The sequence below is a fragment of the Lissotriton helveticus genome, chromosome 5_1 (genome assembly GCF_964261635.1).
Source record: "Lissotriton helveticus chromosome 5_1, aLisHel1.1, whole genome shotgun sequence".
In the NCBI taxonomy this organism is placed as follows: domain Eukaryota; kingdom Metazoa; phylum Chordata; class Amphibia; order Caudata; family Salamandridae; genus Lissotriton; species Lissotriton helveticus.
Genome location: NC_136065.1, coordinates 278,089,993 through 278,105,843, shown reverse-complemented (window position 1 = coordinate 278,105,843; position 15,851 = coordinate 278,089,993). Strand labels below are relative to the sequence as shown.

Genomic DNA, 15,851 nt, shown 5'->3' with positions numbered 1-15,851 from the left:
GGTGTCCGTCTGTATCACTCCCCTGCTGACATCTACGAGGGCAATCATCGTAGAGTGTTAGCTGGCATTAGATCGTCGGTGGGCTTTTGGAGAAGCCTTCCGCTGGTCCCGATCGGTCGAGTAGCTATAGCCAAGATGATCATTGTACCCCGCCTATTATACTACTTCACAAAATGTACCCGTTATTCCACCCACGGCCTCCACCGAGTAGCTCTCACCTAATTGCAGCTGCCCACCACGCAAGGGGGTCTAGGCGCCCAGCCTTCGAGTCATACTTCCTGGCGGCGCAGCTCCAGTGGCTGTCGTACTGGACGGCGGGTAGACATGCCGGGGAAACCTACACAGCAAAGGGCCCAATCCCTACTCCCGAACTACGCCGTCTATTACTTCCAGGTACCAAGCCCCGTCGGACTTATCCACTGCAAGTGTCGGTAGCTCACCGGTGTATGCAAAGGATACACCGCATAGCGGCGGGGACCCCGTGTTACCCCCCTCGGCTGCCGCTGGTCGGCTGACCGCAGCGGGAAACTTACTTCACACACACCATGCTCCGCGCATGGACAGACTGCGAGATAACTGAGGCGGAGGGATTGTTCGCGGAGGGACGACTTCGCCCCTACGAGCAACTCGTGGAGGACTATGGCCTCCCCCCGGGACAGTTTTTAACGCACCGTCAGCTCATAGATAACTTTCGCCCACACTGTGACCTCACTGTCGGCGAGCCGGCAACACACCCGGTCGTCCACACCATTCTGTATATGGGCATTGGCCGGCACTTGGTTACTTGGCTGTATAAGTCCATACGAGAACTTGCAAACAGGCCACTGCACAACCTGCGAGCCACCTGGGAGGACGAAATCGGACGACAGTTTCATGATGGGGAATGGGTCAGGGCTTTGGAATTTCCCAAAAAAGTATCCAGAAATGCGCGGTTCAAAAACATCCAATTCTACATCTTGCACAGAGCGTATCAGACACCGGCGCGCCTTTAGCGTTTTTTTCCCAGACACACAATTTCTTTGCCCCACATGTCACTCGCAGGACGCGCACTTTCAACACATGTTCTGGAGCTGCCCCATCCTGAGTCAATACTAGTCTACCATCCTTGACACAGTTTGAACACTCACAGGCCTCATAGACCTACACACATGGGAAGCGGTCGCTCTTGGAATATTCCGAAGGCCAAAAACACACAAGGTGCAGGTCCGCTTCGCGGCTCTGTCCCTACTCCTAGCCAAAAGAAACATCGCCATGCAGTGGCGAGCGCCATCGGCACCTAAGTTAGAGGCATGGGTGGGAGCGGTGCAGAAATGGGCGAAAGCTGAGGAGGAAGCAAAGGGACAGCGAAAACATCCCATATCACTGGAGTGGGCCATGCTGACCCACCAGTTCACAGAGGCACACACGCGCACGGCTCCTAACGCTTCTCAAGGTGATCCTGCACTTCCGGCGACTCAAACATCACTTTAGAGTACATTGCGGCAGCCCCCGCGCTCCCAAGCCACCTGAAGTGGTATGGACACACCATTGCATGCGACTCTTCCTACTGCACCTGCTGACTTTCTCTATCGAACGGCCCCTATGCACAATGTGACACCCCACTGATAGATAGTGGCTGATGCGACGCGACCCGAACATCCTTCACGATTCTCAGTCCCTGACCATGTCCCCCCCCCCCCCGACATGACATCCCCAGTTTCATCTTCTCCAGTTTCCCCCCTTGAACTTGATTTACCACGACCATGGGTGGACTAACACCCCCAATGCTCCTCCTGTATGTATATAACAAGCCTACAAGTGGCATACCCGTACCCCTACTGTGTACTTATGTGTATCATAAGGTAATGTGAGCATATTTGAAAAATGTTAATAAAAAGAATTTTAAAAAAAGAAAACAATGACATCTGCTATGATCTGCAACACATGAGCATAAATCACAGCAAGACCCACATGACCATCCCTTCATAGAATGTCAGCAGACTGAAAACCATTAGATTGGTTTAAATGCAACCTGTTTCATAGAGCGCTTACAGCTGGCACGTGTGATTAATGAAGCTCTACATAAGACAACATTTATCACCATGGGCCTGCAAATGGTACAATAAGTTTAGCATGCAAACCTAGTTTGCAAGCACAGCATGCATCTTCTACACATGCACCTTTCGAACATAATAAACACCCTCTACACACAGCCCAGTGCAACTGTCAGCTCACATACACATTGAAGTACAGCATCAGCACCGCACAGTGACATCCCCACAACCTTTAAGAAAGTACCAGCCCCAGAACGCCCATCGGGATGTGGACCTGGAGGTTGCGGGAGAGCAACAGTCCAGGAATCCCCATAATAATGGCAAACGCAGACAAAATAAAACGAATGGCAGCCCAGAGTGATTATCAGAAAAACCAAAAGGGAGATAGAGGGAAAATGCTTAGGCTCACCCTCCACAGTTTAGACAAGTCACAAAAAATCTCTGGAACAGAGATCAAGAGCCTAGCTATATTACTATGATCATATTCACAACACTCATTGGGGTTGGAATAATGTGTTGTAGTGGAAGAAAAAGAAAAATTGTTCTTTTTCTTAGTGTCCCCTCACTTACCAGGGTTGCCCCACGGTGACATGCTTCATCATGGGGCCATCCCAGTCCTTTACGGGCTGGGGCATGCTACGACTTGCAAAATAAGTAGGAGCACTTATAATCAGCCCATGTGTGGTGCGAGAACTGTGATGTGATGGAGTGGGATATGTGTAAGTGTTTAAAAATACCTGCCTAGTAAGCTATAAATGATTAATTCTTGCTCCTAGGTGGTAGAATTAAAAACGGGGTAGAATAAATAAGGTGCCTAAAGGACAATGTGTTTAGGTGTACCTATTAATTCCGGTCTGTCAACATGTTTCGAGCGTCCCCCAAGCTCTTCCTCAGGACTACACAGGGACCAGCCCTGTGTTCGCCACTCCTAATAATGCCCAACTGAGCTAGTAAAGAAACAAATAAATGCTGCAAGGGAATAAAGCATGCATGCAGTACCTACGTAAGAAAATAATTACGTGGTCTCTGTAAGAAAGAACATAACATTGTGGTTATGGGGTAGCCAGACCCCTCAGGATATGCACATATATTTCACACACAGCACATAAAACATATAATCAATGTGCCTTCTTATTCCATAGTAGCCCGATGGCGTGTGATTTTAAAAACGTTTTGCTGCAAGAAAACGTGGTTAGCACCTCGTGTCAAACTCCATTTATACTCCAAAAATACAAAAATGTACGATTTGCATACATGTAGTAGGGCCTAACTTTGCCCCATGGACTCAGAGGGTTTGTATACCATCTATCTGGTGGTTGAGAGAAAGGGAAATTAACACATTGTTCTTTAGGCACCTTATCTATTCTACCCCGTTTTTAATTCTACCACCTAGGAGCAAGAATAAATCATTTATAGCTTACTAGGCAGGTATTTTTAAACACTTTCACATATCCCACTCCATCACATCACAGTTCTCGCACCACACATAGTCTGATTATAAGTGCTCCTACATATTTCGCAAGTCGTAGCATGCCCCAGCCCGTAGAGGACTGGGATGGCCCCCATGATGAAGCATGTCACCGTGGGGCAACCCTGGCGAGTAAGGGGACACTAAGAAAAAGAAAAATGTTTCTTTTTCTTCCACTACAACACATTATTCCAACCCCAATGAGTGTTGTGAATATGACCATAGTAATATAGCTAGGCTCTTGATCTCTGTTCCAGAGATTTTTTGTGACTAGCCAAGAGTGATTCTCACAAGACGAGCAACCCCTGGGGAAAAAAAAAAAACTTTAAGCAGGGATAGCCTCAGAACTTTAGAGAAGCATCAGCCCTAGAAGAGCAAATCCATGCAACCGGAGAGTCGAGGAGAACAAGAGACTCAGGAGAGTGACAGGAAAATGTACAAGAGACCAGCAAACACAAGAAAGCAGATGTAACTGACCAAAGCGAAGAGGCAGTAAATTAGTTCTGGAGAGATGACAAGAAATGGCTGTTTCATATCATTCATGCATAGAAGAGACATGGGAAGGCATTAAAACTAACCTCACAGACAGCAAAGGCGGCTGAGTGATTTCAAAGACAAATCTTTCTACTGGGTGGTGGTCTTTATCCAAGATCACTACTGCCACCTTCTCCACGTCATTCTGTAACAAAATAATATATAGTGAGCAGTACTGTCGGAGCGGTCTGGACCAATATACAATGTGAAGGATGAGAACCTCAGACCTTTTCTGTCCATTCAGGAATGACAACTCCTAGACATGTTCTGGCTATCTGGACACAAATGGATTATTGACTGAGACATGTCAGGGAAAACTGAATCTGAAAACTAGATCAGTCTCTGTCAATCAACAATATTAGTCAGAACCCAAATCTTGTGTGTGACTAAAGGCAACACGAGGCAAGCATTGGCCAATCAGAGTTGAGAAACAGACCCGAAGTGTCCTTGCAACTGAATAACATGAGATTGCCAATGAGAGGAATGCAGAGCTGCTCAAGCCAAACTGGAATAACAAAATTAGACCTGCCCTGATGAGCCTACCACTGCAGGAAAGAATACAAACTCAATGCGTGACCAGGCCCATAGAACATGTGAGTACCAGACCTTGACAATTTTACTGATGTTTGCAAAACAACTGGAAACAATACGTTGACAAATCACAGCAGACAAGGAGCGAAGCATGGAAACTATCCAAACGTTCATGCGCTAGGACGGTGGGAAATGAACACCACCTTGAAACACTTAGTTAAATCATATAATATATAAAAAATGAAAGAATATCTCCAATCACTTGTGAGTAGCAGCATAAGTTTGCCCTATATTTCAACAACTGTTTATTTGTTCTTGCTCCCAAATGGCCAACTGTAAGAATTGAAAGAATGGTTAGAACATTTTCTATGGTCCCCTATGATACGCACCTTCTCGATCAGGGGTTTCACACAGTGGAGTGTGTCCTGGATATAGCGGTTCAGCTCTGGATGGCAGGACATCTGTGGATAAGAAAATAACACGAATGAAAGACATGGTGCCGTTAAACCATAAAACAGATAAATGAAAAAGACAAAATTTGCCACTGACACCCAAAGAATAGGGTGGAAACTTTCTCCATAGACTACTGCTTGGTATTTGTATGGGTAATTAAATCAGGAATAATCTCAGAAGCCAAATACTTCCATTGTAGGTTATGGTCAACTTTGCTAACCCATAACTGTAGTGAATACCACTTCTTACTTACCTGGACTGGCACATTGTACTTTTTTCGTTTTTGGAAAATTCCAATGGGATAAACTTCTCGAACATACAGGATGAGATGGACCGCTACCTCCAGGAATTCACAGAGAATGTCAGCTACAACTGTGGAACAAAAGAGAAAGCAGGGAGAAGATAACTAAGAGATTGACATCAATGTATTCTGACTGGCAATGCAATGTTAGACACCCATATTCGTGTCCACAGGAGCGGTTCAGTTACCGTGTTTCACTGGCAAGTCTGCACCAGGGCAAGAGATAAAGCAAGATAAAAACAGGCAGACGTTAAGGTAAAATAGGCACAAATTATATACACCGCTCAAAGCAGACGGGAGAATAACAGAGACCAAGGCCAAAACCTCATGGCTGGTAACAGTCACAGGTCACTACATGCTCAGGTAACAGGCCCACTACCCTAAAATTAAAAGGACTTATAGACAATAAAAGAGAAGTTGGCTTAAAACCTGGTTGTTAGCAGCTTAGATCACAATCCTGATAATGCTAGAGACACACTGATCCATTTTGGTCTTCTCTGTGCTGTCCCACGTCTGTGGTGCAAAATGTATATGCTAACTTCTATGGAAAATATATCTCTGCATACATTTGTAACTATTGAGCCCAGACCAATTTTAAAAGTGCTTGTCTGTGTATGGGTAAATTAGTCATGGTTTTCTCCTTTGCTTCCTAAACAAGTATTTTAAAATTGTTCTTCCCTCAAAAAACATTTTCAGAATTCAAGCCCTAACAAAGTATGCTCAGCATGAGGGAGCTTTATTCAGTATTCGGAATAGCCTACCACTGGTGTTAAGCTTTGAACTGTAGCCCATTTTGCTCTTAAAATGCACCAGGTTTCTCCTATTTTGGACAATATCTCTTGATTTCTAATGGCTGTTTGGGGTCTGTAAAATGTCTCGCAACACATCTGCAATGCTTTTTGACCTGTTTAACATCACTTTGTTTGAAAAACCCAATCAGGTTGTACTCGCGTGATCGTGACATTCCGGAAGATATTCTGAAACTGAAACTTAAAGGAAGAACAACTAAGTCAAAGTATGAATCCACGCTGTTGCGGAGCTGTGCATGGTATGCATATTACTGGGCTTCTTGCTGTGTGATCCAATGGAAATCATTCCACAATTCCCTTTTTTCCCTTGATTGTGAAATCTGCCTAGAAGTGATTCTCAAGCCACTAGCCAAAAAGCCCTCACCTGAATCGTCTAATCAGGGCCACTACAATTATGAGGCAGAGGAGGGCCAAATTATGCAGCAGTGTTGAGTAAACTAAGCGTCAAGAAAAGGCAAATTATGAGGCATAATTCAGCACATTTTATAATAGTATTACTTCAGTATTTTGCCATTTTTAAACTTTACTGTCTAGGCATTGGCTACACCTCATTTTAACACCTACATATAGCAATGAGCAAAAGAAGGTAACCAGTGAAGTTTTTCAAGGGGCCTTCCTCTGCGCAATAACACGTGTTGCTGCGCTTTATTAACTTTTGAAGCATTTGAGCTAGAAATCACTTTTGAAGCATTTGAGCTAGAAACCATATTTTTTTGTTAAAATCTGCACAGTATGCTGCAGATAATGGATTATGTTGGGAATGCGGAAAATCTACAATAATGACAAAAACTATCCTATGAATATACAGGCTCCAAAACTCTATGTTCTTAAGTATATAGGCAAATTCTGTAAAAGAAGAGAAGGGAGGGGGAGGTTGAATTCCACTTCTACTGATACAGCTGGTTGCTTCAACTTTGGAGACTTCTGCCTCCACGCTGGTCACTGTGCAGGGAATTAGGTCTCCATCCAGGACAGTCTTCTCCATAAGTAGATGACGCTTTCTGTACTCCACAATGCTGCAGCTCTATTATTTATATGCCATCATTTTGCTTAGATGCCTCGTATTTCTTCTAGTATTTCAAAAGAATGGCATATGAGGATTTGGGCAAGCTTACCTGGCACCAACACACCCTTTGTATAAAAGAAATAGGAGCAATAAGCAATGCTCGCCAACTTTAGCTAACTACCTTCCCCAAATAAATAAGAATTGATACCAGAGTTTTGTTTTGGCCTCACTGGACAAAATCACTGTTGAATAACATCAGGAAAAAACAAGCATTGCTGAAGGCAATAGGCCTAGCCTTGGATGTCAGCCTTTTTTGCTTCGGCAATGCATGTTTTGTTACAGTTTTGGCCAACAGTATTGTTGGAGAAGATGCATGGTGCGTGAAAAGCACACTTTACAATTGTCTTTCCTGGCATTGGAAGGAAGTATTTTGAAAACAAATGTTTTCCTTGTGCAAGAGTAAAATGCCATCACTCACAGTGAAGTCAGCCAATTGCTGAAGTAGGCCGACTCATGCTGTAGTGGGTGGGAAAAAAATGTGAATGACACAAACTGACCAATGGATGACGATGACTGGCTAAAAGACTAAGTATTGTATACATATAATTTTAGTAAACTCAAAATGCCTTAGTGAAGTCTACTGATTACCAAACACATTTGTGAAACGGACGGGAACCTGACAAGGCTTCCCTTGCTTACCAAACACATTTGTAATATGGGTGAGCACCCTACAAGATTTCTCTCTTTCTATCCCCTTATATCAAACCCCTGGCCAAATGGATATCTAGGGATGCACAGATGTGGGGACTGCGGTGGGGAGGAAGGCATGGAGAAGGTCTGCCATAAATCCAGAGACCCAAGCTCTCGGTGGCCGATTTGGTCCGAATCCTGAAAGTATGCAGATAGGAGTTGGGCCTCCGCTTGAACTGGGGAAAATCAAATCCCTGGTCCTTGGACCCCGGGACCTTAACTACTTTATGATGTAAAAGAGGCCCCATTAAATATCTGGGAATGTACACCTCGAGAGATCCTGTGGAAAGCTAGGAAACAAATATCACTCCTATAACAGAAAGTATGGTGCACATTACCATTAAACATGCCAACTTGAGTTATTCAAGATGGTGGCCCTACCATCGATGCTTTATATCCTTCAATATTATTCATAGAGGATTGCGCCATCTTAGTTTACAAAAACACAGGCTGGTGCAAACTACTATTTGTAGAATGGGGACTCCCTCCCCAGAGTATCACACAAGACATGTATTTGGATGCCATAGATTAGGGACTCCGGGCAGTAGATATGTGGAAATACTACTGGGCTGCTCATGTACTGCCAATCAAGGACTGGATTTTTGGGAACAGAGACTATCAAGTGATTTGTATAGAGAAGGCAGCTTTTGAGGATAAAGTTTTTGGTCTTGGCTGTAAAGAGTCGTGGTTACGGTGTCAATTACTTCAGTGATAGTAGCACCCATAGAATGCTGGTGGGGCATTAACATTGATGGAATGCGGTTCGACACCAACTAAAGAAACACCTTTGTGAAGGACATGGGATTCAGAAACTGTCACAGGCCGGAAATCTATAAGTTGGGCGGCATCTGGCCTCTAGGGGCACATGTTATCCCTCCAACAGTTGACTGAGGAATATGAGCTCCGCAAGTCTCAATTTCCTCTTTTTTGCTGCTGAGCCATCCACTAGATACCAATAAAAGGAAACCTCGACTCACTAAAAGACTTTAATTCTCTAGAACGAAAAACTCACTATGGTGGTAATCGAAGGAAAGGCATCTCCAGTTTATACAAGTCCCTAACGATTAATGTACCAGATCCCATGGCAAAACTACGAGATGGATGGGAGTCAGAACGGGGTAAACTGGATGATGAATAATGGGTCAAGATGGCAGCCAGACAACTAGTAATCCCAGCCAGGCTTAGGGCATTACAAGTTTGGTAGAACTCATGGTGGCGGTCCGACCACCGCCACACAGTGGGCCCGCCCGCAGTATTAGGAGTGTGGTGTTTAGACCACCACAGGACTGCTGCAAACAGTGAGGATCAAGCATCCTGCAGCATTCATACAGTGGTCAAGAACACTAATATGTTTGCGGTGCCGCTGCGGCACAGACAAGCATATTAGGAGCTTCCTGTCCATCTGCCTTTTCATGGCAGTGAGCCCGCCATGAAAAGGGTGGATGAGAAGCAACAGGGCCCCATGCCGTTTCTGGGTCTGGGGGTGCATGGGGGTGAGGCGGCACATGTAGTGCCCCGCTTGTTTTTCAGCCCCAGTTCCTGCACGGTGTGGCATGCATGCCACACCGCAGGAAGGTGCTGTTGGTGCCCTGAGAACAGCGGTCTCCATGTCAGGCTCTACAATAAGCCGGACAGATCGCTGCCTTAGACCGCACCACCCGCCAGACCAGGATTTAAATCCTATTTTGGCAGGTGGAAGCACCACAGCTTTTGTGGTCCTACAGCGGATGGTGCGCTGCACCGTCTTCTGTAGGACTGCCAAAGTCGTAATATGGCCCTTTCACTTTAATACACAGAATCTACCACGCCCTGGACCACTGTGAGACATGGGGCTAAGTAGCGGCTTGGACGGTCTTAGATGTGGATCGACGAGGATCGCTTGCTGCATGTGATATGGGGTCGTCCCGGTGATAGGTATGACGCAACTTATGGTGCAGCAAGCACCAAAACCCTCACGTCATTTCACAAAAACTCAGAGTAGGTGTAGTTTATCATACCCGATTAATTTTAAACCCCAAATGCATCTTACCTCCGATCTACTCACAATCAGGGCCTCAAGTCCACTGACTGACCTTTAGTCACAGAGAGCACAAGTTTGATGTTGGTAATTTGTTATAGGCCCTTTGCTACACACACACTGACTTGTAGCAACACTACATTTGGTGGGATTACGCAGATTTTCTCTAGGGAACTAAAGTTATGATATGCCACCACTAGTGTAGGAAAAGGTCTGTACACACAAATGCATGACAGCCTGTCCCAACAATCTAGTCACTGCATAAAGAGTTCAATAAAATTACTTCTGCAAGAATATATCTGGTAGGCACACCTGGTGCTTCCTGTTGATCAGAGTCCTAGGGATGAAAATGAATTGAGAAATCTTACAAGGGATAAAGGCGTGGTAGGACAATAGCTTCCTACAGCTCTGCACATTAGTACTGGCATCTAACTTTGAATCTACTCCCCGTGCCAAATGTGCAAGATACTGGTTACACTCATCGTGGATTATGTCAGTACTAAGAGTCCAAATTTCAAACCATCTCAACACCATCAACTTAGTAGTAGTGACTCAAAGCCCTTGAATAAGCACAGCTTTCCCTTTGGATAGAAGACATTTTCTGAAAAATAATTTCTTCGCTTCATGGTGGATGCAGAGATTCCATGGCCTCAGAGCTTGTACCTTTTAGCTGTACCCATGGAGAGACTGTAAATGGGAAGTCATGAATCAAAAACAACCAGAATATAGTGAAATGCAGTTGCCAGCCAGCCTCAACTACAAACTCTACTGTGAACACTAGAACACAGTCTGAATTAAGGTGTACTGTTCGCCATTCCAGTTCCAAAAGGGACTAAAACATCAGACTGCTTAGAACGCAGCAAATATGTGCTATGGTGGTGGAGCTTGAGGTGCTCAAACTATGGTTTTAGAACTGAAACTCAACTTTTATCGAGTTCACAGACTAGGAGTTCTCATTCTAGGAGACAACACTACAGCAATGTTTTATTGCAAAAAACATGGTTGCGCTCATCTAAGAAAGTTAAGCCACACAGTTCAGCGTTGGCCTTCTGCAAGACAGAAAGAAATACCTCAATCTGCTACCCAAACAGCATGTGTTCACAACAGACTGCCAACATGCTGGGCCGATTGCGATCAGAGCAACAAGTGGCGCATTTAGCTGGAAATAGCCACTCTGTTCCTTCAGACATTAGTCTTTCCTCACTTAGAAAAGTATGTTTCTCAGGAATAGTGAGTGTCCCAGATGTGTGCCAAGGAGTGTAATGTGGAAGTGTTCATTTGGAGCTCTTGGATATAGTTCTGAGAAATGCAAAATATCACGGAACATATTTACTTTGGCCTATCCCAGAACCTTTGTATTCCCGAAAGCCTGACTCCCCAGATGCTAAATCTTTCTGTAGACAATGTTAAGTATAATTAAGACAACACATAAGTAAGTGGTCTATAGAAAGCAATGTAAAAGCAAACTAATTTTCTTTACAGCACTTGCTATGGTTAGTAGCATTTTATTTCATATTCACTGTTGGCCTTAGTGCGTTATCTTTTCCACTCTGTCTCTTCTTCCCTGGTAAGGGTCTCATAGAACCGTTACACACCGAGTAAGGACAAAATTGCTAATTTTGTGGAAATTATTATTATTATTATTATTATTATTATTATATGTACATATTAATATATATCTCTTGTAATTGAAATGAAAACACTGAGCTGTTAGGAAATGCATTTTTTTGGCTTATGCTTACTTAGGCCTTGTCTCAATCTTAGAGAAAATGGCTGCTGCTGTTTCATATTGTTTATTGCGTGTTTATTTCTCGTTTGACATTGCATGCAGAAAAATATGCACTGCCTATTTTGTAATGATTAATTGTTCTTCAAGAAGCCACGGAGGAAGCCTATTTGCATCATACAAGGCCCTTCTTGTTTGCCACCCCCAATGACATTAGGTCAGAAAGGGTGAACCAATATTCATGTAATGGTAGTGCTAGGAGGGTCGGGGTTTGTGAAAATTAATTAAGTAGAGCAGTGACATGTTGAAATGTTGAGACTTTTCCCTGCATCATGCGGACATTATACTTTCCATTGCTTTGTGGGCTAGGAAATGATATAGAAACCCTCAAATTTGGGGGTGAACCAGACTCTTGCTTAGCCTCTAGGGAGGCTGTCCGATTTTCTATCGATGTACTGCATTTTGGAACTTAATCTGTTTTACTGATTTGCTAATTATTGCATTTATTCCTAATAGTGCATTCTTGACAACCGATTCTCAATGTCATCTGAATGATGTATTCATCGCAAAGAATATTCCCTTCTGTATTACACTTTTAATATTTTAATAAAACTTTACAGTTTTTCTAATCTAAAGATCTTGAACTCCCTTATGAGTCAGTCCTTTATTTTACTGATTGCATTTTTACAATGCTGTTTGAATATACTTTTCAGGGACATATTGTCTCATAGTTCTTGGCCTTAACACCATCCCCGACCCTGAAATTAGGCACCACTATAAAACAGATTGGGTGATAGCGCGCCCAGAAGACTAAAACCAACTCCTTGACCGGTAACACATGCATTGATTAGCAATCCAGCGAGAGAATATGGGAACATTGAAACACAGTCAGTTCCATTCCACGAGGTCAGCAACCTTACCTTGGCCAAAGTTCAGGTCTTGGCGGGTCAGAGTAGTCATCTTCTCAACTGCCTGAAAATAAAACAAGTCAAAAGGGATGCTGTTGATAATAATATTCAGACTCCAGCCCCCCCTTCACACCCCTACAAATTCAAATTGAGGAAGGATAACCATTAGCCCAATTACCATCCTCAATTAACATAGCTTTCACCAATCCCTAGTAGAGGTCCTACCACTTTACTTATCATAATTATCATAGCTCTAGTACAACATCAGGATCCGTGCCCCTTCATGTACAATTGACAGCTATCCAGCAAACTTCCAATTAGTAACAAAAGACACAACCTTATAAGTGTTTGTTATCCAGCACAATATCCTTGGTGCAACAACATCAACTGTTGCATGGCCAAACACTTATAACATCCCAAAGGCGAGACCTATTGGCTATGCCAATGCTTGTTTTTATTTATAATGTAAACTGTGATACATTTGTAGGCCTGATCATTTTGTCTAATACGCTGGTACTTTTTTTTTTACTGTGCTCCTTCTTTCATCTTATTTATTTCCTCTTTTTGATATTTGAGGACACGAGTAGAACGAACGTCTATCTATCTAGATAGATAATTTATAAAGTGGGGAGAAGGTATTGGAGCACTTTACACGGGAAGCAGTTGCAAACAGACATGTTAATTATTTAGGCATGGGAGATTGATTTGTCAAGAATCACGGGATGTTTGATGCTCCCAGACTCGAACCTCGTTCCCCAGCTTCAAAGTCGGCTGCTGTAGCAATTATGCCACATTCTCTCACTCGACTTTTTTAGTATACAGTAGGTGTTGGCAAAGGCGATATCTAATTAGAACGGTAATTCTGAAATTCTATGCTGTACTTTATTTAGTCATTGCATTAAATGCGCTTGCTCGACATGTGCAAAATAACTCTGCCTTGTATGAATCAAAAATGCCTGATGTGTGCGAGTACAACAGCTTGCGCACAAGGGGCGAGGGTGTTGGTCAGGACGAGAGGGGGTGCTCCTGGTTAAAGCCAATACAAGCTTCCTAGTACCACAAACAGCACACCATGGTCCAGCACTCTTACTATCAGTTGATATTCGCTAAAAGTGATTAATTTTATGTACACATTTCTTCAAAGTAATGGCAGTTCAGCAGAGTTGTTTCCATCAAATTCTTTATTCATAACTTCTTTTTCAATACGATAAAAAGAACGTAGCCAACGCGTTTCGTTCTCTCAGACTTATTCAGGGAAAAAAACACATTTACTTGCGGTCTGTACTGAAATTCAGAAAGTGTGGTGTCTCCTTTCAGGATCTGATAATGTCTGAGATTTAAAGTGCACTGTTACAATCCTCACTATATACCGGTAGCGTGGCGTCCGTCTGGATCCAAACGTACGCCACGCTACCATGCAGGACGACCGAAATTCTGAAACCTTTCAGGGAACAAAACGGAGGATGGCTGAGACTGGTTGACCCCCTACCATGAGAACCAAGCAATCCGGTACTGTGCCCACACTGAACAGCACACAAAGGGTCTATCGCGCAGGTAGCACCTTGTTTCGTTAGGCCCAGAGCAGAAAGTAAGGCAGAGTGGACTATTGCTTCCTGATTAATCACTGAGGCGTGTAGCAGGAATAACAATAAAAGGTGCTGGACCCACGCAAGGCTGGGCTTTAAGTGAACCAGGTCTCACCAGTGCTGAGCACCAGCAGTTTATAAAAGGGGCCTCGAAACGGGTCTCTATCGGGCTCTGTTTTGTGCCCAGGCAGACTGCAGTGACAGCAGGCACATCGATGTGCGCATGCTCACACTGCTCACTTCTCACTAGTGGAGAAGTTACGGCATGACGTCATGCCAGGTGAGCGTTATAGGGGAAGGGAAATCCTTTACAGAGAGTCATTTTCTCTCTGGATTTCCCTTCTCTTTTTGAAACGCAGGAGCAGCAACGTCATCGTGATGCCACCAGGGCTTTAAGTGGAAGATTTTTCAATTTTATATATAACGAGCCATAGTTGCCCCTTCTTCATCTTATGCAACTAACAACCATTGACAAAGCCAATAGTCCTGGCTTGTTGTAGGCATGATATTACTTGTATCATATCTGGATGCAATGACAGAAACAGCAAAATACAATCAAACCGGGCAACACACTATGGATGAGCAATGACTGCAGTCATTCATTGCACAAAGGGGGCCAGTGGACTTGCAGGTATTTAGGACTAATGCATTTTAGTGCAGAGATGCGGACACCAGTACTAAAATGTGTAAGTCTACCTCTGATGGGTGGTACTTGACAGGGATGAAAAAGGTTCAGGCTTTCCTTTAGAAAAGTTAAAGGGAGAACCGCAAACAACTGCAGTTAAGTGGCTGTAAACTAGCATGGCACTGGTCGCAAAAACCCCGCAGTTTAACAGGACATTAGCCATATTCTGTTAATGGCCACTGGGATTAGCACAAATATGCACAAGGTCTGTCGCTCACCACCCAGGTGGGCATTAAGACACAAGGAAACACTACCATCGCCCAGTCAACACCAACCACTACTTTGCCGCCATGCCCTTATCAGAAACGTTAACCTCCATTAATCATATACTGACAGTAAGGCCTCTCGGATCATCATCCACAGACGACCTATCTTCTGCGAAGCACCCATGGATAATCGGATCTTGTCGGATCACCCCGACTGGCATAGTGAAACGGGGTGCATCAGGTACATGCAGCCTATCCAACCTCACCTCTCCACGCCTGACCTCCACTTGTAGCCCTGCATTCACAACCACTTGCAGCCCTGCATTCACAACCACTTGCACGCTGCACTCGACTCATCGCCGGGTGGTACCACGCGATCCTTAGTTTCAAATCACGCTGCCTACCTGTTGGCGAAAATGCAGACATTTCTTTCGTCCCCCTTTCGCTACGTGAAGACGTACAGAAAGCTGTTTTCGAATTAATTGATATGCCGAGAGGCGGTACTAGTAAAGGATTCTTTCCGCTGTAATTTCTCGTTACATGGTGTAATTGGTTAGAAAAATGACCCGCCCCAAAATAGGCGTCCCATCCGATTCCCATAAAAAACGCCCCCATGGCTACCCCGGAAGAGACAACTTACTGCCCCGGTAGACGTCACTACGCCGCACGTGGGCCGGCGCTCCAGGCTGACAGGGTCTGAATGTATTGGTCCGCCAGACCGCACGAGCTGAAGGAGAGTTAATGGCTGCTGCTCTGTGGGAAATTGGATGTGTCGATCCAGGTAGCGACACCCATCTGTTGATTACAAAAGAGACCTTCCGACTTAGCGGCGGCCTGT

General features: G+C 44.2%; 1 protein-coding gene across 1 annotated transcript in view; it reads right to left on the bottom strand.

Annotated features, from left to right (window-relative positions):
* MAD2L2 (mitotic arrest deficient 2 like 2) overlaps positions 1-15,555 on the bottom strand; it is a 39,269-nt gene extending 23,714 nt beyond the window's left edge. Inside the window, exons 1-5 of the mRNA XM_078642216.1 lie at positions 15,418-15,555; positions 12,549-12,600; positions 5,273-5,391; positions 4,956-5,027; positions 4,080-4,180 (exon numbers count right to left, since the gene is read on the bottom strand). Of these exons, the coding sequence (XP_078498342.1) occupies positions 4,080-4,180; positions 4,956-5,027; positions 5,273-5,391; positions 12,549-12,588 (332 nt within the window). The 5' untranslated portion in view covers positions 12,589-12,600; positions 15,418-15,555. The remainder of the gene's footprint in view (positions 1-4,079; positions 4,181-4,955; positions 5,028-5,272; positions 5,392-12,548; positions 12,601-15,417) is intronic.
* Between the last annotated feature and the right edge of the window lie 296 nt (positions 15,556-15,851).